Genomic DNA, 27,949 nt, shown 5'->3' with positions numbered 1-27,949 from the left:
ATCAGACTGGGACAGGTTTGACATTAAGCAGAATCTGCAGTTGTGGTCAACACGGAGAGGTTGAATGCTGGAGGGAGGATTCATCCAGGTCCCCTCCTGGATTGGATCTCTGACTGCATGAAAGCTGTGGCAATCCACCAAGACCTAGTTTATTTACTAGTTTATTGGTGCAATGGTTTGAATGCAGTACTGCAGACTAACTCTTGACAACTGCCAGGAGTTCGATCCTGATGAAGGTTGACTCAGCCTTCCATCCTTCCAAGGTCAGTAAAATGAGGACAACTCTGTAAACCGCTAGAGAGGGCTGTAAAGCACTATGGAGTGCTGAGTGCAGAGTGTAAGTGCTACTGTGTATCTTATGTGTATCTCTGGGGGGCGGTGTGTGTGTGTGTGTGAGAGAGAGAGAGAATCATTCTTTTTGGATGAAGTGGCTCTTTGGAAATTGAGAGATGGAATTTGATGCCCCCAACCTGGCCTGAAGACCATTAGACATTCTCAACCTTTTCTCAAAGGGCAGAACCAGAGAAGAGAGAACAAAGGGGAGAGGGCTCAGGGGGGGGGTCTACAATCCCTCAACATGTCCCCTTTCCAAGAAACCTCTGAATATTTGTGGATTTGTGTTACAAACCTCAACTGACAGCAATTTTCCCCCTTGTGATGACTTCTGATGTCAAAATGGACTTAATAGGAGACATTCATCAGAGTGTTCAATAGGGAGACCACCACGGATCTCTGGACTGGAAGTCTCGAGGTAGCTTAAAGCGTTTTTTTCTGAGGATGAAAAATCTAACTTTGCAGGGTCTCAGGATGCTTGAGTCCCTCCGTATACAGACCAAGACAATTTACAGTCCAAATAAGGAAGAACAGAAAGAGAAATGTGATGATTAATTCTGGTTTATTTCTGTGCATGTAAGACTGGGTCTTCACAAGACAACACGGAAAAGGTTTCACCACCTTCTACAGGCTGCTCCCGTCTCCACAACAGGACCAGGCACGGGGACTGACACAGAAGGGATACAGTGCTCTACACATCACAGTTGCCATGAAGCAGTCACTAGGTCAAGTTTCTAGATTTTTAAGGATTCCTTTGCAAACACTGCTTCCAATACAACAAAGCTAACCATTAAGAACAATGAGGCCAGAATTGTTGAGAAGTCTGGCCTGGGAAGTGGCTAACAAAGCAGCAGCTACAACAGTGATCTGGGCATCAGCCACGCAGCCTGTTGCGGTCAGGCTCGGTTCTTCTTGATGAAGGCGATCAACCCGTTAGTTGAGGCATCGTGGGAGGTGACCGGCGCATCAGTTGCCAGTTCAGGCTCAATTTTCTTGGCCAGTTGTTTTCCAAGCTCAACACTTATGAAAGGAAGAGAAGGGGAAAATTCAGACTCCAGAGTGAAAGTTTTAAAACAGGCACCAAATTCCTATTCTCACCATCCCCAATTGTTCCAAAATCCCCTTGCAATATAGGAGGGGATAGCTGGGCTGAAACACTGCCTGATGTCAAAACCACACTGAAACATGTTTTGTTGTGGGAATCCAATCACAATTTATGGCTTAGCACACTGTCACAAATGTTTACAGCACAAAAACCATGTCCACTACTACACAAACATTAAATGGTAAAAAGTTACCCAACTAACTTCTTAAATGTTGAGAAAAGATTTGAATCCAAGCCTTAGAAGTTGACTCGGTCATTCAGTAAGCTAAACCCTAAACTGAGAGAAAATGTACCAAAAAGAAGTTTTATGGCTATGGCCATTTGTGTTGCAGTGAAGGTGTCAACTTGTGGAGCCTTCCAATTAGGGTCCTGGTCAGAACCCTGACAGGAGGCCCATTTGGTCTCCAGTAAAGACCCTGTGAAATGGGGCCAGATTCAAGTCTTTTTCTCCAAACCAGGAAGCTTACCAGTAAATTCATTTTGCCTTGTAAGGAACGCAGTACATGAATAGCCCAGAATCACTTGCTTGAGATGGGCAGCCAAACAAATTGAACTGACTACGTAAGGAGTTTCTAACGCCCAGGAAAGCAATGGATACAATCTTAGTGAGTGGAGACAAACACCATTAATAATTGGTATATGGTAGGACACTTACCCCCACTGATCATAGCTATTAATATCCCATACAATTCCTTGGACAAAGATCTTGTGTTCATACATTGCTGGAAAAAGATTGTTTTCAATGAGAGCAGTGTTAATAATAAGTCTTTTGAGACAATATATTTATTATTTATTTATTTTATTAATCAAATTTCTATACCGCCCTACTCCCGAAGGACTCAGGGCGGTGAACAGCCAAGATAAAATACAGATAATCCAAATATTAAAAAAGTCCCTTAAAATTATTAAATATTTCGGCCGAAACACAGATTAAAACACCCAATTTATAAAATCACAAATTTAAAAATTTAAAAAATTTAAAAGATGGGGAGTTAGGCCAGGCCAGCTTGCTGAAATAGAAAAGTTTTGAGAGCACGGCGAAACGTGCGCAGGTCCGGGATCTTCCGTATCTCTGGGGGGAGCTCGTTCCAGATGGTAGGTGCCCCCACAGGGAAGGCTCTCCCCCTGGGGGCCGCCAGTCGACACTGTTTGGCCGACGGCACCCTGAGGAGCCCCTCTCTATGGGAGCGTACTGGGCGGTGAGAGGCTATTGGTAGCAGAAGGCGGTCTCGTAGATACCCCGGTCCGATGCCATGGAGCGCTCTAAAGGTGGTAACCAAAACCTTGAAGCGCACCCGGAAGACCACCGGGAGCCAGTGCAGCTCGCGCAGGAGGGGAGTCACATGGGAGCGCCACGTCACTCCCATAACCACCCACGCGGCCGCATTCTGGACCAGCTGGAGCCTCCGGGTGCTCCTCAAGGGGAGCCCCATGTAGAGAGCATTGCAGTAGTCCAAGCGGGAAGTAACGAGAGCATGAGTGACCGTATTTAACGAGTCCCGATCCAGAAAGGGATGCAACTGGCGAATCAGGCGGACCTGATAAAAAGTCCCCCTGGCCACGGCCATCATGTGCTCTTCTAAAGACAGCCGTGAGTCCAGGAGGACACCCAAGTTGCGAACCCTCTCCGTGGGGGCCAGTGACTCGCCCCCAATAGTCAGCAATGGCACCAACTGACTATATCGGGATGTCGGAAACCACAGCCACTCGGTCTTGGATGGGTTGAGCCTGAGTCTGTTTCTCCCCATCCAGATCCGCACGGCCTCCAGGCACCGGGACATCACTTCAAGGGCATAATTGGGGTGGTCCGGGGTGGAGATGTACAGCTGAGTATCATCAGCGTACTGGTGGTACTTCACCCCGAAACCACGGATGATCTCACCCAGCGGCTTCACATAAATGTTGAACAGAAGGGGCGAGAGGACCGACCCTTGTGGCACCCCACATACAAGGGGCCTCGGGGTCGACCTCTGCCCCCCTATCAACACAGACTGCGACCGGTCAGAGAGAAAGGAGGAGAACCACCGTAGAACGGTGCCCCCCACCCCTAACTCCTCTAGCCGATGCAGCATGATACCATGGTCGATGGTATCAAAAGCCGCTGAGAGGTCTAATAGGACCAGGACAGAGGAACAGCCTCTGTCCCGAGCCCTCCAGAGATCATCAACCAACGTGACCAATGCCGTTTCCGTGCTGTACCCAGGCCTGAAGCCCGACTGGAACGGATCCAGATACGACGATTCATCCAGGTACTGGGGGAGCTGTCGCACTACCACACTCTCAACAACCTTCGCAACGAAGCGAAGGTTGGAGACTGGACGATAATTTGCCAACACTGCCGGGTCCAGGGAAGGTTTCTTGAGGAGAGGCCTCACCACCGCCTCTTTCAAGGCGGCAGGGAAGACACCCTCACTCAAGGAAGCATTTATAATCCCCTGGAGCCAGCCTCGTGTAACCTCCCGAGAGGCCAGCACCAACCAGGAGGGACACGGGTCCAGTAAACATGTGGCTGCGCTCAGTCTGTCCAGTATCCTGTCCATGTCTTCGGGCATCACAGAATCAAACTCTTCCCAGATAATACTCACAAGACCTGCCTCTGTCCTCCCCGCTGAATCTACCCAGTCAGAGTCCAGATGTTCCCGAATCTGAGTGATTTTGTCATACAGATACTGTACAAAATCCTCGGCTCTACCCTCCAAGGGGTCCGCCCGCGCTTCCTGGTGGAGCAGGGAGCGGGTCACCCTAAACAGGGCGGCCGGGCGATTATCTGATGACGCAATAAGAGTGGCAAAATAGTTATACTTCGCCACTTTTATCGCCACCAGGTAGGTCTTAATATGAGACCTTACCAGTGTTCGGTCAGATTCAGAATGGCTGGCCCTCCAACCACTCTCCAGGCGTCTTTTCCGGCGCTTCATCTCCCTCAGCTCCTCGGTGAACCAAGGAGCCAGGCGAGATCGATGCCGGGTCAGAGGCCGCAAAGGCACAACCCGATCCAAAGCTCCAGCGGCCGCCCTATCCCAGGCGGCCACCAGCTCCTCAGTCGAGCCGTGTGCCAGAGCCTCAGGAAATGGCCCAAGCTCCGTCTGGAACCTATCAGGATCCATCAGGCGCCTGGGGCGGTACCACCTCAATGGTTCCACCTCCCTGCGGCGGGGTGCGGCGGTTCGAAGGTCAAAGCGAAGGAGGGAGTGATCTGACCATGACAAGGGCTTGATCACTATATCCCCTATCTCAAGATCACTCAACCACTGACCAGAGACAAAAACCAAGTCCAGTGTGTTTCCCCCGGTGTGCGTAGGGCCATGAATTAGTTGGGTCAGGTCCATGGCCGTCATGGAAGCCATGAACTCCCGAGCCACCTCAGACGCCTCACCGACGGATGGCAGGTTAAAATCCCCCATGACCATAAGCCTGGGGGTGTCAATCGCCACCGCGGCTATAACGTTGAGCAGCTCGGGCAGGGCTGCCGTCACGTGGCAGGGAGCCAGGTACGTAACCAGCACACCCATCTGCACCCCATGACCCCACTTCACAAGGAGGGACTCACAACCAGCCGTCTGAGGAACAGTGACCTTCCTCGGACCAAGACCTTCTCTAATGACAACCGCCACCCCCCCCGCCCCTCCCGTGTCCTCGGCTGATGGAATGCGCGGAAACCGGGTGGGCACATCTCAACGAGGGGGACCCCCCCCCTCCTGGTCCAACCAGGTCTCCGTAATACCCGCCAGGTCCACTCCCCCCTCCTGAACAAGATCACAAATGAGGGGGGCTTTATTTACCACGGACCGGGCGTTGCACAGCATCAGCCGAAGGCCCAGGGCCTGAGGGTCTGTGCAACCTGGGGAACGAGAGGAGCATTGGAGGCCGGAGCACACCACCGCTTGGAGCCAGCGGGCGCGCGCTCCCACAACCTGATGTGGCCCCCTGCTCCCGCCATATCTGCCCCTCCCACCCACCGTACTGATGTAATGACCATCCATAACACAAGCTCTAACCCCCTCCTTGACCCCGGTTCCTGCATCTCTAGTGCCGTGCTCTTCAGCCGGCTCTGGCCTCCTCCCCGACAGGTTCTCCCCCAAACCCACCAAACCCACCCCCCTCCCAGAAACCTTTAAAACCTTATCTAAAAATTTCCCCAAAAAACCGCACAACCCCCTCCTCGCCGCATTTAAGTCAAGAAACAAAAATATGGAAGAGGAAAAACTTACCAATTAAGGCTCCAAGAATGAATGGAGTAAGTTTAGTAAAGACAATGGAATTGGTTGGGCGGTTTCCTTCGAAGACCTTTAAAGAAAGAGACAGAGGTTATGTTTCCATTTTCACACATCTGCTAGTGGTAAAACATTATATACACACAAGAATTCTCTGTTCCATCCCCAAAACACCAGACACCACCAATTTTTCATATCCTGAAGTCAAGAAAGTTTAGGATTGGCTTCATAAACATAAATCACGTTCCTAGGCATCCCCAATGTTATCACCTTCCTCATAGAGAGCAGCTCGTAGTTGCAACCTCTTTGGAACAGATACCCATAATGCCTCATGTCCCTCTGAAGAAAGCTCAAGCTTGACACAGCTCACAAATCCCAGGTGGATTAAAGGGCTCATCCTCCTAATTAACAGCAGCAGGCTAAATCAATGTATGGAATCTAGGGCACAAGTCTTGATCCCTCCCCCTTTGAGACCATCCAATCCATCATTAATTGATCAAATCAGTGAGCAAAAGGAAGGGACTCCCACTGAGATCTGGAGGAAACCTGAACTCCAAGTACCTTATGTGGAAGCAGCTTCTCCAGAGTCTCTCCACTCAGTCCAGCGGCCTGTAACTCCTGGCGAGCCTCCTCTGTTGTCTTCCCTTTCATTAATGCCTCTGTTTGAGCGAGAAAGTTGGCCAGAAGAATCTAGCAGGAAAAAGCCAGAGGTTAGAATGGCAAGTTGGGCACCTGACCTACCGAACAGCTGGCTGGGACAAACAGCTTCTCTTCTGCTGAAGAGCAGCTACCAGGTCTGTAGGATCACCACCTGAACACCATGGAGGTGAAAAGATGCCTGCCGGGCATTCCAGGACAACAAGGCAAATGTCAAAAGGCCAAACCTAAATCTGCCCTGACTTCCTAAGGAAATTAGGAAAGCATCAAATTTACATGCAACTCCCTACACTGAGCTCTCCTATACTTTTCCCTGAAAACAGGAGAAATGGACTCACTAGAAAAGATGGAGACATTTAAATATGGCAGAGATGTAGAGATGTGTGTCTTTTCTTTTGGGGTGACTGAGGAAGACTTTTCTTTGGGGGCAAAGGGCACATTTTCACATGGGATAGTCTGGCTTCAGTTTCTCAGCTTTGCCAGTTAAAGAAATCTCTTTCTCTGGCTAAAATTCTAAAATGCCAGGACAGACGGAGGGGGACCTGATACAAGTTAAGATGACCCCATTAGCTCTGTTGGGTCACAACAGGGTCTTTGTTATTCCATGGATCCACATCCTGCCTTGTGTTTTGCCTTTCCAGCAGCCAGACTCTCTTTGAAATGGGTCCACAAATAAGTCACCCATTCCCCTTTCTCAACATTTGCATCATTTCCTGGGGAAATAATCGTGACTAAAACAGAGAAATGACTGCAGTAGTCTTGTGGCAGCAGTGTAGAATATACATCTTACAATGGCAGCAACGTTACATATTATAATTTCTCAAAACAACAGAAGAAAACACAGAGCCAACACAATATTTTGAGAGTGGTGGAAGTTATCCCTGTATAAAAGAAGGGACTCATCATCTGCCCCTTTCTAATTATTGGAGGCAGGAAGGTTGCTCGCATGAACCACGATGGACCTTGGACAAAGATTAGCACAAGGCGGCTAGGAAGTTAAGGAAAAGGAAAAGTGGGCTTACCTTGTGATGCAGGCCATTTCTGATTGGATGCTGGGTCTGGGCTGGAATCAGAAAGTCACAAGGGATCATGCGAGTACCTGCAAAAAGAGGAAAAAGTCATTTTATAATAGCAGGGATATGTTGTGACTCTGTTGCCAGAGCCTGGGCTATTGACAGATGCAAACTCTGAGAGTGAGGGAGAGGAGTTCGCAAGGCCTCCCTCTCCAGGACCCTCCTCTCTGGCAATGCCTCCAGAGGACACCGAAGGCCAAGAGATAGGTCCAGAGCCAAGCATGTCCCCGCAGCCACAGGTGGACAGCGACGAAGGAGATAAGTGCTGGCTGGATCCTCGACAGTGGCACAGGGAGAAGCGTGCGCAGCAGAGGGGAAGGCGTGCCAGAGATTAGCTGAGTCACTGGACCACACCCCACAGTGATGTGGGTGTGGTGGCTGGTTCAGTTTGTGACGAGCAAAAACTAGAAATAATCCATGATCTCTGCATTACTGGACTTTGCCTGCTTTATTGGACTGCATATGGATTAATCCTTGTATTGTTGAAACTCTGCCTGCTTTATCGGAATGCTTGCAGTCTAATCTTTGTTTTGTGTGAGTAAAGTCTGAATTGGCAGCTAGCCACTGGGTTGCTGCCAGCTTTATCTTCAAAGAGTTCTGTCGTGTGGCTTATTAACTCCGGGCCGTCCGTGGGGGTGCATGTGTGGTACGGGGACAGAACAGGATACGGAACTACTGCTGGGCTACAGGTCATCTTAGCCCATCTCTGGTCACGGTCATGCAGTCTGCTGGTGAGGCCAGCTGGACCTCAACACGATCTGGAGGGCCAGAGTCAGATCCTACCATGATTGCTGTACAGGGAAGATCACACAACTAGATTGGCCATCATAAACCTTGCGGACAAGTTCTGTGCAGTTAAGCCATACAGCTTTGTATTCTAAATGTTAGCCTATACTCACTCAACGCTCCCACAAACTAACTTGATCAAAAGTACAGTCGTTTGATCCCGAGGAACTCACATCAAAGTGGGGCTTTTCTACAGCAGCAGAGAGATCGGAGTCCAACCTTCTTTGATTGGCTAAGATGGCTAAAAACCCCACCCCTTCTCCATACCTTGATGAATCAGCTGATAGAAGGCATGCTGTCCATTGGTTCCAGGTTCGCCCCACACGATTGGTCCAGTATTATAGTTCACACGGGTGCCCTTCCTTGTGATGTACTTCCCATTCGATTCCATATCCCCCTAATCAAGAAGAGCAGAAGAACCGCCAGGCTTCCTTAGGCCTTTGAAAGGACAGGGAAGCTGGGACAAGGCCAATGGCGCAAGGCCACTGGAAGCATGTAAGGAGAGTCAGGTATTGCTTAGGAACACAGGCACCCCATGAATGCATGCAACGAGACTGCCCCCCAAGGCTTAAAGTAGCCCAGGACCGCCCTCAAAGAAGCATGGCCCTCAACACCCCCCACCTCCCCTGTGAGAACCCCTTCTCCTAGAGAACCCAAAGGAGCCATCATCTCACCTGCTGAAAGTAAGCAGCGAAGCGGTGCATGTACTGGTCATAGGGCAGAAGCGCATGTGTTTCTGTGCCGTAACAGTTGATGTACCAGACCCCCAACATCGCCAGCAGCACGGGGACATTCTTCTCCAGGGGAGCTGAGCGGAAGTGATTGTCCTTTTGGGCAAGTAGTATAAAACCAGAAGTGGATTAATAGGACAAGCTGGACCCCTAGAAGACCCAGTACAAAACTCTAATGGAATACTGAGATTTTTAGGGCTTCCCAATTCATATCAACTGCTAGGAAAACAATATTTTAAAAAAAAAAAAAAAAGCTAAGGCTATTTTAACCAGTGGAAATTCTAACCTAGGCCCAATAGCTCACAATCCTGTCCTGCCAGGGCAGGGCATCATGGGCAGCCATTTGCTTGTTACACTTTGGGAAGGACCCAGATAGCCCACATCTATCACCCACTTCCCCCAACTCTAGATCAGCTGCTGAGACGAGGCAGGGACTTACCATCCAATGGGCTCCAGCAAGCAGTTTCTCAAAATTGTCAAAACCTAAATAAAATTGTTGTATTATTATTTATGTATTATTTAAAGAATCTAGGCTTTAAAGTCCAAGGCTTAATCCTACGTGCTGCTGCCCAAATAATTGCTCTCAAGATGTTTTGGAGTCAATATCCATGTGGCTTAAAGAGCCTCTCTCTGCCTGAGAAGAAGGCTCTTTGTCCACTTCCTCCAGACCATCTGCCTAACCAGGCAGGAACCTTGTATAGCAGGGGTGTCAAACTCGATTTCATTGAGGGCCGAATCAGGGTTGTGTTTGACCTCAGGGGGCCGGGGTGGGCGTGGCCAGCTGACGTCACTCCTGTCCAGGGTGCCTGTGGTAGCCTGAGGGCTCTGCCAGAGAAAACGGGCTCCCGAGCTCTGTTTTTGGCTGCCACGGCCTCCTGCAACCCGCTGCCAGCGAAAACAGAGCTCAGGAGCCCGTTTTCTCTGCCAGAAGCACCGCAGGCCGGTCCTTCGCTGTTTCCAAGGCAGCACCGCGGGCCAGATCTAAATATCCCGCGGGCCAGATCCAACCCCAGGTCTTGAGTTTGACACCCCTGTTGTATAGGGATCACATGTCTGAATACCTTGAATGTGCAAATCACAATATTTTGTTATTTTTTTCTAGCTGTTTCTCTCAATTGGTGCATCACCTGGTATTGTAATATCAAAGAACCAGGTTTTTTCTTTTCCACAAGCATGCTGTGGGCCAGATGTCTGTCTGCTTCGATCCAAAAGCCCCACAGGATCTTGACTTGCTCATTTTCAAGAACTTTGTGAATTTGGTGTTCCCAGTAATTTTTGCTGCATTCAAACCCAAACGTCTGGCAAAGCTTCCAATGCATGGTATTGGAAGTCAAGGTATTGTCTCACTGGGGGATTATTACTATGATTATTATGGTTAATCTTCAATTGGATTCAGAGTCTGGGACTGGTAAAAATTTAACAGTCCAAGTCCTACCCAAGGACCCAAGAGCTCTTAAGGTAGCATCTGGCTATATAGGCAGTTCCAAGTAAGGTGGTTTTTTGCGAAGTCAGAATATCCAGGTGTAATAAGTTCAAAATTTCCATGTATCTAAGGCAACTCTATTGCTATTAGTACCATTCATTTCCTCCTCCCCCCCTCCCCCCTCCTCATTATTATGCTGCTTTGCATGTGCATTGAGCGCTTCTGTACAGGCAACTAATTCCTGGTGTTTCTAATCAAACTTGGCCAAATAAATTACTCAGTTAAGCATGGAAGCACAAAAGGTTGATAGAATACTACAACCTTCTAAGATGTTTTAAAAGCATTTCTTTCCTTGGGAGACACTGATTTAAGAACGATCCAATCGGTTATTCAGCTAAACTAACTTTAATCACCCTCCGTGGAACATTCAGTTCCCAGGGAAGCAGATACATACCAATATGCAGAGCAATGGAGAGGCCAATGGCCGACCACAGCGAGTAACGTCCACCAACCCACTGCGAAAGGAAAGGGTGGGAGGAGAAACAGAGATTACATTTATCTGTGGCATAGGAGTGAAAATGGAAGCTGGGGGGCGGGGGGGGGGGACACACAAAGTCTAGAAGAGCCCTTCTCATCAGGCATGAAGAAGCACCCTGTGGCCACCATTCCTGCTGCTGCTACTGCCCTCTCCTGGTGGCGGATAATTCTGCCAAGGGCTCATTCGAATCTGCACAAATGCTCGGCCAAATGACGAATGGCCAGATGGGGAAGGGCAGAATACTTCTGAATCCGCAGGGAGAAGGGGGGAGGGAGGGAAGGGGGGCATTTTTGGCACCCAAGTTCAGCCACGTTCTATACGTGAGAAGAAAACAGTCAGGTGGGACACTTGATATGTTACTAAGATTAACAAGCAGGAAAATAAACATTGCCTTCCTCCAAAAGGCAGATTACTCAGAGCAAACTTCCTAGGGCTTTGCACATGAGATGGTCAAGGCGCCCAACTTAAATGATTAGCCCTACAATCAAGACTGCACTTCTACCACATACCCCGGAGCTTCCCAAACTTTATGGCCAAAGCCGTTTTGCTCCAATCAGTTGGGAAATTCAGGGTTGAAGTTTCCAACAAAATGTGACCTTTAAAAGCTTGTCAAAATGTGACAAGCTTTCACAGGCAAATGTCATGGCTTATAATAGCATCTTTGGATTGACCTGAAAGCAATTAAAGCTCTTTTTACCCAGCAGCTGTTTAAGCCAAAATGGGGGCAAGAACCCCCTGGCCTGGCCACTGATCAGCCCCCGGCAGGACAGCTGAGGAGCAGGAGGCTCCATGCTTCTGCAACTGCTGCTGCCCTGCCCTGGCACCGCTGCTGCCACGGCAAATCCCATCTGCCCCTCTTGGCTCTTCTGCCCGCATCCATTGCTGCTCCTGCAACGGAGGCCACAGCCACAAAGTCTGAGACTGAGTTCTTGGAGCGCTGCTGCCAGAGGACGGGATCCATTGGGGGGAAGCTGATTTATATTCCAAAATGATTTGAAAAGATCTGCGAGGTGGTAAGAGAAGCTTTCTGACACCAATATTTCAACTGAATCCTGGTATTTCAGGACGTGTGTTTAATACAAGGATGCCACCGCACGCCCGTGGAGGGGGCAAAACATACTCTACAAAAGGATGCTGGAGGTGAGAGGGAAACACTGTCCAAGTAACTAAAGTGACCCTGCACAGATTACTTACATCCCAGAACTCAAACATGTTTGCAGTGTCAATTCCGAAGTCTTTGACTTTAGGCTGAAATTCCAAGAGAAGAGAAAGCACACATGGAGGTTTGTAAGGTTGGATTTCCCAGACCCCACCCCCACCCCCACCCCCAAGGCCAGGCATTCGTTGGACATTTTTAGAAAAGCCTCCCACTTTAATTTGATCCATCAACGGGGATTTAGGGTTGTCAACCCCAAATGTCTTGTTAGTGAAATACTGCCTTGAAACTACAGATTTTTAAAATGTGATGTACTCACCCCATTGGTAGAGAGGGCAGCAAAGTGCTTGGCCACAGCAGAAGGCTTTAAATAAACCAAATAAACCAATTAGAGCAACATTACAAGTTTTTAAACATATGTTTTATGAGTTTTATGCTTTGGATACCAGGAAGGCAACTGAGGTCCTAAGAAATTGATCATTGAGCTAAGTCAGATGAATTAGGAGGATTAATATGATATGTGTGGGGATTAGAGATGCAGGTTTAGTGCAGTGTGTGCTCCACTCTCACTGGGAAATAAGGACTGAAACAACCCAAAGTCTCTAGGGAGCAGGAAGGCCCATGGCGAGCAGGCAGCCTAACACGAGAGAGGGAGGGCAAGGGACTAGAACTGACTCAGTCAAGGATAAAGGCAGGGAAGCAAAGGTCCTGAATAAGCCTAGATGAGATGCCACCCAACTGTTCTGCGGCTCCTATATATGGATCCTTTGGTAATTTACAGATTGTTGTGGGAATCAAGAATCCTTCCCCCCTTTCCTGGGATTCCAGAAAGCTGGACACAGCCACAGGTTGCCAGCCAACCCACCTGCTGGGCTTCCCCAGTTCCCAGCATGCATTATCCACTTTGGAACACAGCCAGTTGGAGACCTGGAAGGCTGCAATCTCATGGCTGGAAAGTGTGTGTATGTGTGTGTGTGTCTTTAGGCTGTCACTGGGGAACATCAGGGACACCGCAATAATACTGCTCCCGTTCTGAATGCAATTCGGAAGCATCTTCTATGCCTTCAGTTGGACAGCATCACTTAAGAGTCCTCCTGGGTCACTCCAGGCCAGGGGTGTCAAACTCTATTTCATTGAGGGCCACATCAGGGTTGTGTTTAACCTCAGGGGGCCGGGGTGGGCATGGCCAGCTCGACATCACTCCTGTCGGGGGTGCCTGTGGTGGCCCAAGTGCTCTGCCAGGGAAAATGGGCTCCCGAGCTGTTTCCAGGGTGGCCCTGCAGGCCAGATCTAAGTACCCCACGGGCCAGATGTGGCTCCCAGGCCTTGAGTTTGACACCCCTGCTCTAGGCTATAGTCCCATCCCAGAAACTCAGTAATGGGTCCTCACTGGATCCCCTGCCCTTAAAAAAATGGTCTTTTGTTCAGGATTCTATCAGCTAACTAGCCCTGCCAAAGAGAGCCTGATACGATCCAGATAGTAGAGAAGCTCCTGGAGAATAGAAGGAATAACCCAAGGAAACCTATTCATAGACCGTCTCTGAAAAGGCCTCTCTCCCTCTGGCCAAAGTCCAAGGAAAAGCACCCAAGTCCCCAAAGTGGCCTCAGGTTCTCTTGCGGCACAACAGACCCCTCAATGCTGCAAGGCCTTTCATAGAACAGCTTGGGTGAAACCTTTCAGGAATGGGTGCTTCACCCCAAGCAAAACTGCCTTCTTTGCCAAGTTTAATCTCACTGGGACGAATAGTGGCTCCCTCCTAAAGCAGAGCTGGGAGTCCATGGCTCGGATGCAGCTTTAGCAACCAGAGTTAAAGGTGGGCTAGGGAGGAAATGGATGCCCGTCTCTTCTGCATCTGCACTCAATGTTAGATCAGGAACTTTGGCTTGAGAGGCAAAGGGGAGGGGCAGGCTGATTTGACTTTGAATGTAGACATTCAGGTAGGATGCCAAAGTACCAACAAAATGAAACCCTTGAAAAATTCAAATTCAGAATTCAAAAATTGTGCTTCTAAAGATAGACTTCTCCAAAGATTAAAAAAAAAAGGCCTATACATATCCACACACCTTTTCACATAAAAACTGTTTGCATGGCACCAGACAGAGGTTTTGCAGTGGTGGTCCTATCTTGTTCCCTATCTTTAAACCATTCAAAGACAAAGCCAGGCAAATTATGGGATGCTCCCAGGTAAACTGAATACCCAGAAACAGTCACTTGAGATCCCAACTTCTCCCTGGCTGTAGAGCAATCAACAACCTTCTCAGGGGACACACCCCTTTCTCTGGAAGGACAGACCCCTCTCATCCTGCTGGCATTTCTCTTTTCTCATTTTGAGTTATATATTTTATCTTTTTTTTACTCACCCAGAAGACTGGGATGGGATATATTGGAAAAAAACAAAGCCACCCAGAGTCACTCTGGACAGCTAGATGGGTAGCACATAAATCATAAAATAAAATAATAAAATAAAATAAACCTTTACTTACATCTTTAGCAGCTTGAAGGAACCATTCTTTGGCAGTTTCAGCATTTGTGATTGTTTCTTGAGTGGTAAAAGTCTAGGAACCAAGAGAGAAGAAAGGGTGAAACACCTGATCAGGTCATCTAGCAACTCAGTGCCTGGTGCAGCAAAGCCAGGGAGAAGGTTCCTTCAAAAGGCCCTTCAGGCTTCTTGTGACAGAATCAGCTGTGCAATGAGACCAATGTTTAAAATCTTGGTAACCTGATTGGCTGCAGAGGGAGAATGGAGAACTGCTTAATTTTTAACCAGGTTAGCACTAACAGATGAAGCATCTTTGTGAACAGGCCAAATAAGTTCCTTTTTGAGCTCTTCATTACTATAAGGAAGACCACCCAGGTTCTACAGAAAGAAATGCTAAATTCTGTGCTCTGCATAAACCATAACACTCATTGACAGGATGGTAGCATTTTGGATATTTCATCTAGGTTCTGTCAGTTACAGAAATGAAAAACTAGATAGATATGTAAAGGTATGAGTGGCATTTTTTTAAAGTTTGCTTTTTTAAAAAAACAATGAAACTATTTTGGGAGAGGAGGTAATGTTAATCCTCAAGGTTACATATGAATGGTTGGATAAGCAGATCCAGTGGAGAAGATTGTTTCCTAATCAGCTGCATAATTATGTCATAAAATACAGTCATTTCTCATTTAGTGGCTACTTCATTTGGTGATCATTCACAAGTTCAGCAGTAATTTTTTTAAAAAATCTGATCAGTGCATGCCCTTAAAATCAATTTTCTGTATCCAACAACAACATGGCAGAATGAGAGTAAGACAGACACAGCTGCAGAAGAAAACTTGATCTTAAGGAATTGCAGTTGCTAAAGAAGCAGATGATATAGGCCAAATTTGGCTAAGAAGCAGATTGCCCGAAACTCATAAACAATAGCCAAGTTGCCTGCTTAAATAGGGCATGGGGGGGGGGAGGCAATCACCAATAATTCCAAGTTTTAAAATCAGCTGTTAGAAAATGGGACTACACACATTTCTCCACAGATATGCCTTGGGGCTCTGGTGGCTTTTACCCCAATTGCATGAAGGGTTCCAAATGGATTGTTTCCTTCTCCGAGTAATGAACAAGTATGTTTGTAATTAATACAGTTAAAGTGTTGAATTAAGTCAAAAGAACTAAAAATGTGCAAATGTTAAACAGATTGAAGCAGAATCGTTAAAGATTCAGACCGGCATTGATTTGTACTGGCTTGGAGTTCTATTGTTTTTAGAAGGGATTACAAGGAATGAGGCAGTGCACAAATTACACTTTGCATCCATCACACTTCACAAAACATTGCAGTGGCTATATACATAGTTTTGCTATCATTTGAACTAAAGGTGAAGCAAAGATAAACAAGATGCCTCATCCTCATAACCCTCAACAGAGGGACCGGCCCTGGCTGGCTGGTCCTTCAATGACTGAGCTGCCTCCCCTGGAGAATAAAACAGGAAACAAGCCAGTTGCTAATCCCACCTTAGTCTTCGTATGGATGAAAAAATTAATGCCTAGGGCTCACCAACACTTTGAATCTTTTCCACCACATTAATGACCCTGAGCTGCTTCAGCAAAGCTCACTTTCCAGATTGCCAAGAAAGGCAGAGACTGCTGAAAGAATGGGGGGGGGGGAGTCCCCTTCCCCAGAGCAGGACATACCTTGGAGGCAATGATGAAGAGCACCGTCTCGGGATTCAGTTCCGCAAGAGTTTTGGCCATGTGAGTGCCATCAATGTTGGACACAAACCAAACTCGAGGGCCTCCCTTGGAATAAGGCTTCAGCGCTTCGGTCACCATGAGGGGCCCCTAGATGAAGAAGACAAGCCTTGAACATGCTCTACTCCGGAACTCGCCAGTCCTGTCCAGGCAGACACGGCAGAGACTCACTCACCAAGTCAGAACCACCAATGCCAATGTTGACCACATCCTTGATGGCTTTTCCAGTATAGCCTTTCCAGTCACCGCTACGGACTTTCTGTAAGAAAGGAGACAACAGCCCGTTCAGAAAGTATGGTTTGCCTCTTGGGCACAGGGAGGACCACCAGGTTTTAAAACTTTGCTTTAAAAAATGCTGTACCTTTTGAATGAATGCCTTAATATTGTGATAATGGGGAAGCCCAATCTGCTCATTTGAGTAAACCTGCAAGGTAGTTTTTACAATTCTGTGGTCCTAATTTGACTCCAAATCTTCAATCTGTGATTTAGCCTATTTTTTTTATTCTGCTTTTTGGGGTGAGATACCACCAGTACGCTGATGACACCCAGCTGTACATCTCCACCCCAGGCCACCCCAACGATGCCCTTGAAGTGATGTCCCAGTGCCTGGAGGCTGTGCGGAGCTGGATGGGGAGGAACAGGCTCAGGCTCAACCCTTCCAAGACTGAGTGGCTGTGGCTCCCGGCATCCCGATATAGCCAGTTGACTCCATCGCTGACTATTGGGGGCGAGTCTTTGGCCCCCACTGAAAGGGCTCGCAATCTGGGAGTCCTCCTGGATAGGCGGCTGTCTTTGGAGGAACATCTAACGGCTGTTACCAGGGGGACCTTTTATCAGGTTCGCCTGATTCGCCAGTTGCGGCCCTTTCTTGATCGGGATTCCTTGTGCACAGTCACTCATGCCCTCGTCACCTCTCGCCTTGACTACTGCAACGCTCTCTACATGGGGCTCCCCTTGAAGAGCACCTGGAGGCTCCAGCTGGTCCAGAATGCAGCAGCGCGGGTAGTGACGGGAGCAACATGGCGCTCCCATGTAACACCGCTCCTGCGCGAGCTGCACTGGCTCCCAGTGGTCTTCCGGGTGCGCTTCAAGGTGTTGGTTATCACCTTTAAAGCGCTCCATGGCATAGGGCCTAGCTATCTTCGAGACCGCCTGCTGCTACCGACGACCTCCCATCGACCCGTGCGCTCCCACAGAGAGGGCCTCCTCAGGGTGCCATCAGCCAAACAATGTAGGCTGGTGGCCCCCAGGGGGAGGGCCTTCTCTGTGGGAGCTCCCACCCTCTGGAATCAGTTGCCCCCGGAGATAAGAAGAATCCATGACCTCAATGCCTTCCGTCGTTCCCTGAAAACCTATCTTTTTCAGCAAGCCGGGTTGGCTTAGAACAAATTTTTAAATTATTTTAATTAGTTTGTGATTCTTAACTTCGGGCCAAAAATTTATATATATTTTAAATGTTTTAATATTTGTATTCTATGTTTTTTATCTTGGCTGTACACAGCCCTGAGTCCTCAGGGAGAAGGGCGGTATATAAATTGGAAATTAAATTAAATTAAATTAAATTATGCTAGAAATTTTTCCATGGGCCTTTCTCTTCATGACTCAATTCTCCCTTCCCAGCCCAACCCCTGGCCTTCCCCAATGTATGCCGCTATACTGTAATTCCACAACGAACAAGGCTACCTTGCTCTTTAGACCCAAACTGTAGGTCCATCACACTGCATTTTATGAGGGTTACAGCTAATAGCAATCACTTAGACTTATCTACCACTTTCCAGCCCTCTCTAAGCAGTTTACAGAGTCAGCCTCTTGCCCCCAACAATCTACGTCCTCATTTTACCCACCTCAGAAGGATGGAAGGCTGAGTCAACCTTGAGCCTGGTGAGAGTTGATCTGCCAAACTACAGGCAGGCGGCAGGCAGCAGAAGTAGCCTGCAATACTGCACTCTAACCACTGCGCCATCATGGCTCTTAATACTCAATGACTATCTGTTTGGGGACTGTTCAAAGTTACAATGATGCTGAACTAGACTAATGATCTGTGCCCAAAGCTACAGCTGTTGCAGCACATGCATCCCCCCATGTGATCACAATTCAGGCCCGGCAACCCACCCACACTTATGACCCCAGGGGCACTTCAATTCCCTCCATCTATGCTGCTTTGGCCCCCTGTGCTCCGTAACCTCCTATGCTGTCCTAGCCCCTGCCGTCCTAGCTGACCCCTCCATCTTCTTGCTCCCGCTGCTGATGAAGCATGCCCAGAGTGGCCCTTTGCTAGGCAGCTGTTGGCTGTTCCAGCCTTCCAGAAGCTGTGTGTGGCCTTCTTCAAATCCTGGGAAGCCTTCTCAGAAGGTTCGGAAGCCTTCTAAAGGCTTGGAAGGCAGCCATGGGCTCTTAGAGAATGGTGTGAGTGGCCTTGTGGAGAAGGCCTGGCCTGGCCAGCAGCTGCCTTCAGAAGGCCATGATGGACAAGGCTCGTCAACGGCAGGACCAAGTGAACAGTGAAGGTTGAGTGCAGTGCAGCATGGGCATCTGGGCAGGACTTCTGGGCGGGAGAGGCAGCTAGTGGAACTTTCTGGGCATTTGATGCTTCCCTGGGTGTGGCACCTTTTTGGTGTGCTAAGCAGGGTAGATGCAGCCTCTTTCCCTGGCCGCCTTGTGCTCAGGCCACATTGCAGTGCCCACCAACCTGTGTGTGGCCTGCGCTGAGCCTCCAAGGCTTTACCTGGGACTCCGTCTGCTTAACCAGCAATTCTCGCTTAACAATGGTGGCAGCTGGGATTGTGGTTGTTAAGCAAAATGGCCACATGACGTCTCACTTTACCATTTTACCTAGTGCCTGAAATTCCAGTCCCAATTGTGGCCATAAGTCAAGGAGTACCTATATATGTAATACAGGGATATGTTCTAGCAGTATACTACCAGTATGTGTAATAGAGACAGTCCTTGGTTAGTGACAGGAAATGCTTTATACCTGACAGAAATTCTTCATCTTCTCCAATACTTGGTTTACTTCTGGAACAACATCTTTGCCTTCAACTAAGATTGGAGTATTTGAGCGATTCCGGAGAGCAATGTGAAGCACAGCTCGGTTCTGCACCAGGAAGCAAGGAAAGGAGAGTGAAAGGAAGTTCAGCCCCCTCGGCTACCCAACAGAGACCTCCAGCACAAATGCCACTCTGCTGGGCATTCATCCAGAATAACCGTTGATCTAAAAACCAATGTAAGCAAAGACTAATCCCTCTTCCTCTCACCTCGCCATTCCCACAATCCCCTTAGGAAAGACTTGAAGCCTCTTTGGCCTGGTTCCTCCTACAGCATTTCTTGATTCTTGACTGGTGACCTCTCCAGAGGGGGCTGCTTGCCTGTTTTCTCTAAAGGCAGGCACCCTACTTCGTTTATTTACAATATTTTATACTACCCCAATTACTTGATTTTCAGCAGTTCACAACACAAACATACAAGAACCGATCAATTAAAGACTATAAATGTAATGTGACTCAAAATTGCTCAGGTCAGAGCCTGTCATAGCTTCCTGGGATACCAAGCGCTGGGGGAGCAATCACAGACAGGCTGCACAGGATCCTAACCACCACCGAGGAAGCCCGTATCCCTTTTGCCTGTTGCAGTGACAGGGGCCTGGAGCAAGCCTTCTCTTGATGGTCTTACAAGATCACGTGTAAGTAACCAGGCACTGCACAGGCATGACTGGTGCTATCTCAGTGTCTGGAAATTGTGACAGCCAGAGGAGCAGGAGGGAATGCCAACTGCTAGACTTAGCTAGAATTTCTCCAGACAATCGGATGCTTGCAGCCCCCTAAACTAGCTTGGAGAACTATGGCTGCATGAAGGTTGATTGCTTTTCTCTATAAAGTCTTAATAGGTTTTTCCAAATCAAACACAAACATTTTAGAAAACTTAGTAAAAAGCATTTTACTAAGATTCTGCTAACATAATTCTCTCATCTTAATGCGTAGGCTAAGAGATCAGTAGGCAGCTTGTCCTTACAAGTCAGCCGGCAACTTTTATTTTCACCAGCAAGCCATCAATTATCTGAGCCCAATGTCTAGCATATCCCATCACTGCACATTCTGGTCCCCAAATCTGGAGGCTCCCGGTTGGAAGAAGCCTCGGTTACTGGAGATTCTTCAGAAACTGTTTAAATATTGGTTTTACTTTTGTGCAGCTATTACACAACCAAGTAACGAACATAAGCTGAGAGTTAGAGAAGAGGAACTTCAGTGGATTCCTCTGCCACTACCGAGAAACTTGCTTTGCTCATGTAATTCCTCCAAGATGTATTTTAAGCTACCAGGCGGCCTCCCAAAGAGCACCGGGTCATTTGGCTTTGCAGAAGCAAAGTGTTTCATAACAAGTGGTCAAGGCATTTCGTGTGCATCTTTTCAGAACTTCTGACTATCAAAACTACACAATTCTGCTCAGATGACATTGCCAAAACCAGTTGGCAGACTTTATGTAAGCATTTTGGATATAATTGATAAGCTGCCCAGTCCGCTTGTAAGGGAGATGGGTGGCATAGGAATTTAATAAATAAAAATAATAAAAATAGTTGTATCAAGTCCTCATAATGTGTGTGTAATAAACCTATTTACTCTTAATCTCAAGCCTCCAAAACCAGATCATAACTGTTATTTCCTCTGCTGATGTGACCACTGCATTATTTGTGGTCTCTGCATTTGGGGGGGAAGAAAATGCCCCTTGGCCCCTGGGAGGTTGTGCTTCTTGACCTGAGGCCTTATCCTACTCCTTCCAGACTGGAGTGGAAGAAAAAGAAGGACCTATTATACCACCTGAATGCCATGGGGAGGCATGTCTCCATCCCCAGATTTTAGAGGCTCACGGGATGTGCAAAACAAGGCAGGGGAGGCAGGAGGTGCGGCTTCTGCATTCTTTCCTCTACCTCCAGTAGGCACAGCAGGCTGCAGTTTCCCTTGGGTAGCCAAGTCCCACATTGTCCCTGGGTCTGCTGTACGAATGCCCTACTTCTCCTCTGGATCCGAAGGAAAGGGGCTTGGGACAGAGCAGTTGCCAGCAGCCAGGGCAGGACATTTTCTCTGTATAGCTGCTGGATGCATCTCCAAACACCCTAAATATGGCCTATGCTCTTCAGTTTGAGGAGAGTTATCTTCCACTTTTTCACACATTTGTATTTATATCTTGGGTCTTGGATAAAAATATCCAGTGATGCTAGACACCAGCTTCCTCCCCCTCCCAAGGAGATCGCGTTTCATAGATAAGCACCCAGCCCTGGCCAGACTGGCCTGTCAAATTATTTTTCTGTACTACTTAAGAACCCTAAATTGTTCTAATCCAGTTGTTTACAGCTATTAATCCTTAAAAAGAGTTGAAATCCGTTGATCGGATGGACTGATAAAAGCAACCAGATCATGGCACACCCTTCTAGCCCGAAGCCTTAAGGTTTCACAAGCATGAAAAACCTTCAGATCACGGATAAGAACAGCTCATACCTCAGTGAAGTTGATTTTTTCTCCCGTGAACATTTGCTCTCTAGCTTTTTCAACACCTCTTGATTTGGCCTGAAAGTCAAAGGAACTATTTAATGTAGGAAATAATAGGCTTTCCAAATCCTCCAGCACAAATCAGATAAATAGCTGATCCATTTCCCACACATAGTCAACGATCTCTAGGTAGCTGAGCTGACCTTTTGTCTGGGAACTCAAGGGAGCCCTATATAGCTATCCTCTTTCTCATCTACTCTCTTAACAGCATCCCTGCCAGATGGGCTAGGCTGAAAAACAGGCCCAAAGTCACCCCATGCGTTTTCCACAGTGGAAGGTGGGCTGGAACCTGGGTATCTGAGGTGCAAGTCCAACCCATTACCATTGCTGGTTATCAGGAGGGTGGTGCATTAATGCCAGAGTCCTTTTCTGCTTGTTTTCCTTAAATTAGGACTCAGCATATCACAGACTCCTAGTCAAAAGGAGGGTACTGAATTCACCCCTTGCACATGGCAGAAATCCAACTTCCCTGACAGAGAACCACTTTTTGTACATGTCTAGGAAAGGGAAAAGTAAATATTGTTAGGAAAGTCAGGTCAAAGCCCAAAAATACCTCCTGTGTTCTGGGCAAGTGGGTTAGTGGAGGCAAGTGGTATATGCAGGGCTTTATAAAGAGGAGTAGCTAAAGCCCAACATGCCAGAGCCTAGAAATATGTAAACATCACACTCTACCAATTCATTAATGTTTGTATTTGGAGGAGTTTCATTTCAGATTATCTATAAAATGAGCTGGCTTTTGTGGAGATTGTTATTTACTTATGGTTCATTGTAAAAAGCACATGCAATGCAGATGATACATAAATGTGACCAAAAGTTATAAAACATTATTGTAGACATAGCGGATTAAATTACCAGTTCCACCAGCAACTTCATAACTTCTTCTGTAACAAGATTCTTCGAATAGTCCACCAAGATGTCCCCATGCTCTGTCTTCAGGGTCACACTGCAAGAGAGCAAGCAACTCCATTACATAAACGAATATCCTACCACTTATCTAAGAAAGGAAGATATGTAACGAAGGAAAATCCTAATAATCCTCTAATCCAAATAGGAGCATAAGAAGAGGCAGCAGACAAATGATAGATACCTAAAGCAGGTAACATCATCAGTGCAAACTGCACTCCTTACTAGCACTGATGTTATCTAGTTCAGGTAATGAAATGTTTGCAAGAAAACAAGCTCAGAGAGCTCCAATGACCCCTCATTTCAACCCAGAGCTACAAATATTCTCGGTTATAGGACAGGTATGATTTTCTATTCCAGGCAAAACAGAATGGGACCTGAAATCACAGAAATGGCGAGGAATACGAAGGAGTCCCAGAGTTAACCAAACCCCAGAGGTTATTCCTCTCAGTCTGTGAAAGTTTACCCCCCCCTCCACTGCATGCTCTCTCTCCTCGTGCTCATTTTCCCATGCAATCTCCAAGTAACCAAGTGCTCAGAGAAAAACAAGCATGTAATGTATGACATGAAAAATCTGAAAAATCAGGGGCAACTTGTCTTTCTTCAAGTTCAAAAATTCTTCTAAAACTGAAGAATGTTTGCCTTCACTTGAAGAAAGATAAGAAAATGTCTCCATAGAAGATCAAACAGGAACAGAATTCACTGGGAATCCTGTGCCTTTGATACCAAGGTGAGCACCCCACAGTTATTGTCCTTGCACAGCTCCTCGTCATTCTCCTTCCAAGGTCTAGCTGGACTTCAAGCCGCTCACTCCTATGCAATTCAAAAATTTTGAAAATTAGTGTACAGTATAGACTGGAAACTTTTTTGTTAGGGTTTATGCATAAGGAACGTGGTGGCTCAGTGGCTAAGATGCTGTGCTTGTCAATCAAAAGGTCGGCAGTTCAGTGGTTCGAATCCCTAGTGCCTCGTAACAGGGTAAGCTCCTGTTACTTGTCCCAGCTTCTGCCAACCTAGCAGTACGAAAGCACGTAAAAAATGCAAGTAGAAAAATAGGGACCACCTTTGGTGGGAAGGGAACAGCATTCCGTGCGCCTTTGGTGTTTAATCATGCCAGCCACATGATCACGGAGATGTCTTGGGACAGCGCTGGGTCTTTGGCTTTGTAATGGATGAGCACCGCCCCCTAGAGTTGGGAACAACTAACACGTATGTGCGAGGGGAAACTTTACCTTTATATGGATAAAATAGTGGAAAGGTCTCATGGTGTTTTGTTGTTATGTAAGAATAGAAACACAACCTTTATTTGCTCAGCTTTGGAAAGATCCTATGACATCCATAAATGGTTAATAAAAACAGAACTAGCAACAGTTTTCATGAGAGAAAAATCACTGAAGAAATTCATCTATAATTCAAGGGAAATTCAGCGCTCCATGTCATAGGACCTGGATATCGAGACCGCGTGCTGCCACCAATGGCCTCCCACTGACCTGTGCGCTCCCACAGAGAGGGCCTCCTCAGGGTGCCATCGGCCAAACAATGTAGACTGGTGGCCCCCAGGGGGAGAGCCTTCTCTGTGGGGGCACCTGCCCTCTGGAATCAACTGCCCCCAGAGATATGAAGAATTCAAGACCTCGGTGCCTTCCGCCGTGCCCTGAAGACCTTTCTTTTTCAGCAAGCCGGGCTGGCTTAACACTTTTTAAAATGTTTTTAATAGCTTTGTTATTGTTCTTTTAATTTTGGGGCCAAACATATATATATCTTCTTAAATTGGTTTTAATGTTTGTATTTATGTTTTTACTTTGGCTGTACACCGCCCTGAGTCCTTCAGGAGAAGCGCGGTATATAAATTTGATAATAAAAAAATAAAAAATCCCTTTGTGGCCTTTTTGCAAGAGATAAATCAAATTTTGACATATGGATCTGTTGATTGTTAAAATTTAAAAAGGGGGAAAGAATTACTATTTTCCTTTCTATCCCTGGAAGAAGTCAGAAGCCATTCTTTGTATATTTGTGTTTTCTTTTCTTTTTAAATACCTTTTTCACACTTTTATCTCTATTCTCTCTTTACTCTTATAGTTTCTATTGTTTGTTGTTTTTTTACACGTACGTAATAAAAGTGTAGCTAATTATGTTGAAAAGTTACTGGTCTTTGCAACAGATATAAAAAAGTGAGGAAAGTAAAGAAAAATAGTGAGGAAAAAATGTTATTTATTGTATCAAAAGTTCTAATGCATTTCCAAGGAGCCATCTTTCATTAGGAAATCAAATGAATTGGAGAGCTTATAAAAAGTGGATACTCATTTCCTAATTTTATTTTGCAGCTATTTCCATAAATGTAACAGATCTGTCAAAGAAGACTGGACTGGACCAAAGAAGGGGCATTTTAGAAAATACTTTATTCATACTTTACCAAGACTACTGTGCCTGTTACTCAAGGAGGCAAAACCTTCCACAAAAATATAACCATAAAAAATATAGTTCAAACAAGACATGAGAATCCAGATTTTCTGGATGGGTGGATATTTTCTGTGGGCAAGTGTTCCTTCCGGGCATGTTTCTGGCACAAGGGTTTTGAAAGCGGCTTGCCCTTGCCTGCTTTTCTGGCAGCTTTCAAGGTCACCCAGGTGGCTTTGTGCCAAAAGGACCAGGATTGTAGGTGAGTAGCCAGGTGCCTTAAGACTACCCCAAACTGACCCTCTGGAGAGAGAAGGCAGAAGAAATCTCTCCAGGGCAGAAAACCATTTTTAGAGCTACTTCCTGATTCTCTTAAAATTTTGAAAGTCATTTTGCAACTTCGGTACCGGAATTGTGGGGAAATTCTACCGAAAACCACCAACACTAGTTCAGTAGCAAGCTTATTGTCCTTTGAAGGGGAAGGCAGAGGAACATGGGTTTTGGGGAAGCAATAAGCCGCCTGCCGCTAATTTCATGACAACTGAGCCCCCAAAGAGGAAAGCAACAGTCCGGCTTCGGCTACAGCTGGGAGCTGCTCGGAGGCCAAGGCGGGAATTTCCAGCTTCGCCCCGTTCTTGGAAGCGCGCTGGGTTTGTGCGAATCCACGGAGACCCCCGGGGGCACCGACGTCAACCGGGGCGCCCAGAGGCCGCAAAGGCAGCGACGGCCTTCTTGGCGATGGTCCCGCTGCCGACCCAGCCGCAGCTTCAGCCACGCTCTCAGGGCCCACAAAGGGCAGCTGCCCCCACCTCCCTCCGGGCGTGGAGGGGGCCAAGGGAGGGCCGCCACAACTGCCGACTCACCGCCCCGGCAGAGAGAGGGAGAGAGGGAGGGAGACCCCCCCCGGGCTTCCTTCTTCCCTCCAGGCCCCAGCAGCCTCCCCTCCCCCCCTCCCCCCCCGACCGCTCAGGCCCCTTCCAGGCAAAAGCGCCCCCGGCCCCCCGCCCGCCCTGCCGAAGCCGCCCGGGAGCTGCGGAGCCTTTGCGGCCGGCTCGGCCCTCCGCGCCCCGGACCTCTAGGCCGCCGCCCGAACCCTTTACCCCCGGCCGACCTTTCCCCGAAGCTGCCCCGCTTTGCGGAGGGTCCGGCTCGGCCTGGGGGGCGCCGGTGGCGGGGAAGGAGGCCGGCGGGAGGGAGGGAGGGAGGGAGGGGAGGGAGCCCACCTGAGCTTGTGGAAGCGCTCGGGGTCTTCCTGGAAGAGCTTCCGCAGCACCAGCTGCCCGGCGTGGGCCCGCTGCCATTCGGCCAGCCTCTGGAAGCAGGGATCGGCCGAGAGCGCCATGCTGCGTCGGGGAGCCCGGCGGGAGGAACAGGAGGGGGGGGGCCGGAAGGGGCGCGCGGGCGCTTTTGGCCGAGGCCGGGAGCTCCGCCCCCTCTCTCGCCCCGCCCCTTGCCCCGCCCTTCTGGGGGCGGCGCTGCCTTTGCTGTTAATACAGGGAGAGGAGGAGGAGGAGAAGGAGGGGGCACGTGGGCGCTTTTGGCCGAGGCCGGGAGCTCCGCCCCCGCATCGCCCCGCCCCTCCGGGGGCGGCGCTGCCGTTGCTGCTAATAGAGCGGGAGGAGGAGGAGGAGGGGGCGCGCGGGCGCTTTTGGCCGAGGCCGGGAGCTCCGCCCCCTCTCTTGCCCCGCCCCTCCGGGGGCGGCGCTGCCGTTGCTGCTAATAGAGCGGGAGGAGAAGGAGGGGGCGCGCGGGCGCTTTTGGCCGAGGCCGGGAGTTCCGCCCCCGCATCGCCCCGCCCCTCGCCCCGCCTCTCCGGGGGTGGTGCTGCCGTTGCTGCTAATACAGGGGGAGGAGGAGGGGGGGCACGCGGGCGCTTTTGGCCGAGGCCGGGAGCTCCGCCCCCTCTCCCGCCCCGCCCGTCCGGGGGCGGCGCTGCCGTTGCCGCTGCTGCGCGAGGAGGAGGAGGGGGCGGCTCCCGTGGGTCACCTCAGGCCTCCGGGCCAGTCCGGGTCGCCCTTTCGTCTGAAGAGACGCGCCCGGCTCGCCTTCGCGTGTCGTGTGAATCCCGATGGCGGCTGACTCGATTAAAGCTTGAGGAGAAGAAGAGCTGGCGAGTTTTGGGTGACTCTGTGGGAAACCGAGGCGGCAGCTGCTGCCACCTGCTAACTCAGTAACGGTCAGGAGAGCTGGTGGCCTGTGAGGAAAATACCCCCCAGGGCCCTCTCATCTCGCGGAGGGAGGAGGCTGAAGCTTGAGAGCTGTAGGTAAGAAGGAAGGTCTCTGCTAGGCTGGAAAGCGGCCCTGATCAGAATTGGCCGATAAGGGGGTTACTCTGGAGACCCCCTCTAGGAACGAGGACCGGAGACCCAGGACCTCTGCAAATAAGGGCAGAGGGGAGGTGATGGTCACTTTAAACCAGAGGCCTTCAGATCTGGCAGCTTTGAGACTTGTGGAAGTTGAAGCCCACAAGTCTCAAAGCTGCCAAGTTTGAAGAGAGACTTTAGGCGCTTCGGGTCGCCTGGGTACTAAGCCAAGGAGGGAAAAGTGGGAGGGAAATTGGGGAATATATGTTAGGAGGCAATGAGTCAAATCAAATCAAAGCTTTATTGTCAATGCACAACATGTGTACAATGAAATGGAATATAAGGGAAACATATTGATGATTTCACTGTACCTTTTTTTTTAAACAAATTTTATTGGTTTTTTTTTTCTTTCACACATTTTATGAACAGAGTATTGGCCAAATCATATCTTATATAATTTATCATATCCAAATACACTTTACATAATTTCAGTTTCTGCCAAAGTAACTGGCAGAAATTGCCTACTTTTTTATTTTGTCTTAATACTTCTATACTTATTATATAAAC

At 48.4% G+C, this 27,949-nt stretch overlaps 1 protein-coding gene across 1 annotated transcript; it reads right to left on the bottom strand.

Annotated features, from left to right (window-relative positions):
* Positions 1 to 878: 878 nt before the first annotated feature.
* On the bottom strand, positions 879 to 26,457 carry GPI (glucose-6-phosphate isomerase). Its single transcript, XM_070952698.1, has 18 exons — positions 26,303 to 26,457; positions 22,632 to 22,722; positions 21,729 to 21,797; positions 19,214 to 19,333; positions 16,415 to 16,498; positions 16,183 to 16,329; positions 14,501 to 14,572; positions 12,336 to 12,380; positions 12,055 to 12,108; positions 10,777 to 10,837; positions 9,339 to 9,382; positions 8,843 to 8,995; positions 8,436 to 8,565; positions 7,332 to 7,408; positions 6,214 to 6,342; positions 5,650 to 5,725; positions 2,094 to 2,160; positions 879 to 1,353 (listed from the first exon to the last, which is right to left on the bottom strand). The coding sequence occupies exons 1-18, from the start codon at positions 26,419 to 26,421 to the stop codon at positions 1,230 to 1,232; spliced, it is 1,662 nt and encodes a 553-aa protein (XP_070808799.1). The 5' UTR covers positions 26,422 to 26,457; the 3' UTR covers positions 879 to 1,229.
* Between the last annotated feature and the right edge of the window lie 1,492 nt (positions 26,458 to 27,949).

Source organism: Pituophis catenifer, unplaced genomic scaffold, assembly GCF_029215685.1.
Source record: "Pituophis catenifer annectens isolate HBS135680 unplaced genomic scaffold, rPitCat1.0.hap2 SCAF_13, whole genome shotgun sequence".
Classification (NCBI taxonomy): domain Eukaryota; kingdom Metazoa; phylum Chordata; class Lepidosauria; order Squamata; family Colubridae; genus Pituophis; species Pituophis catenifer.
This window is presented reverse-complemented; position numbering and strand designations above follow the sequence as displayed.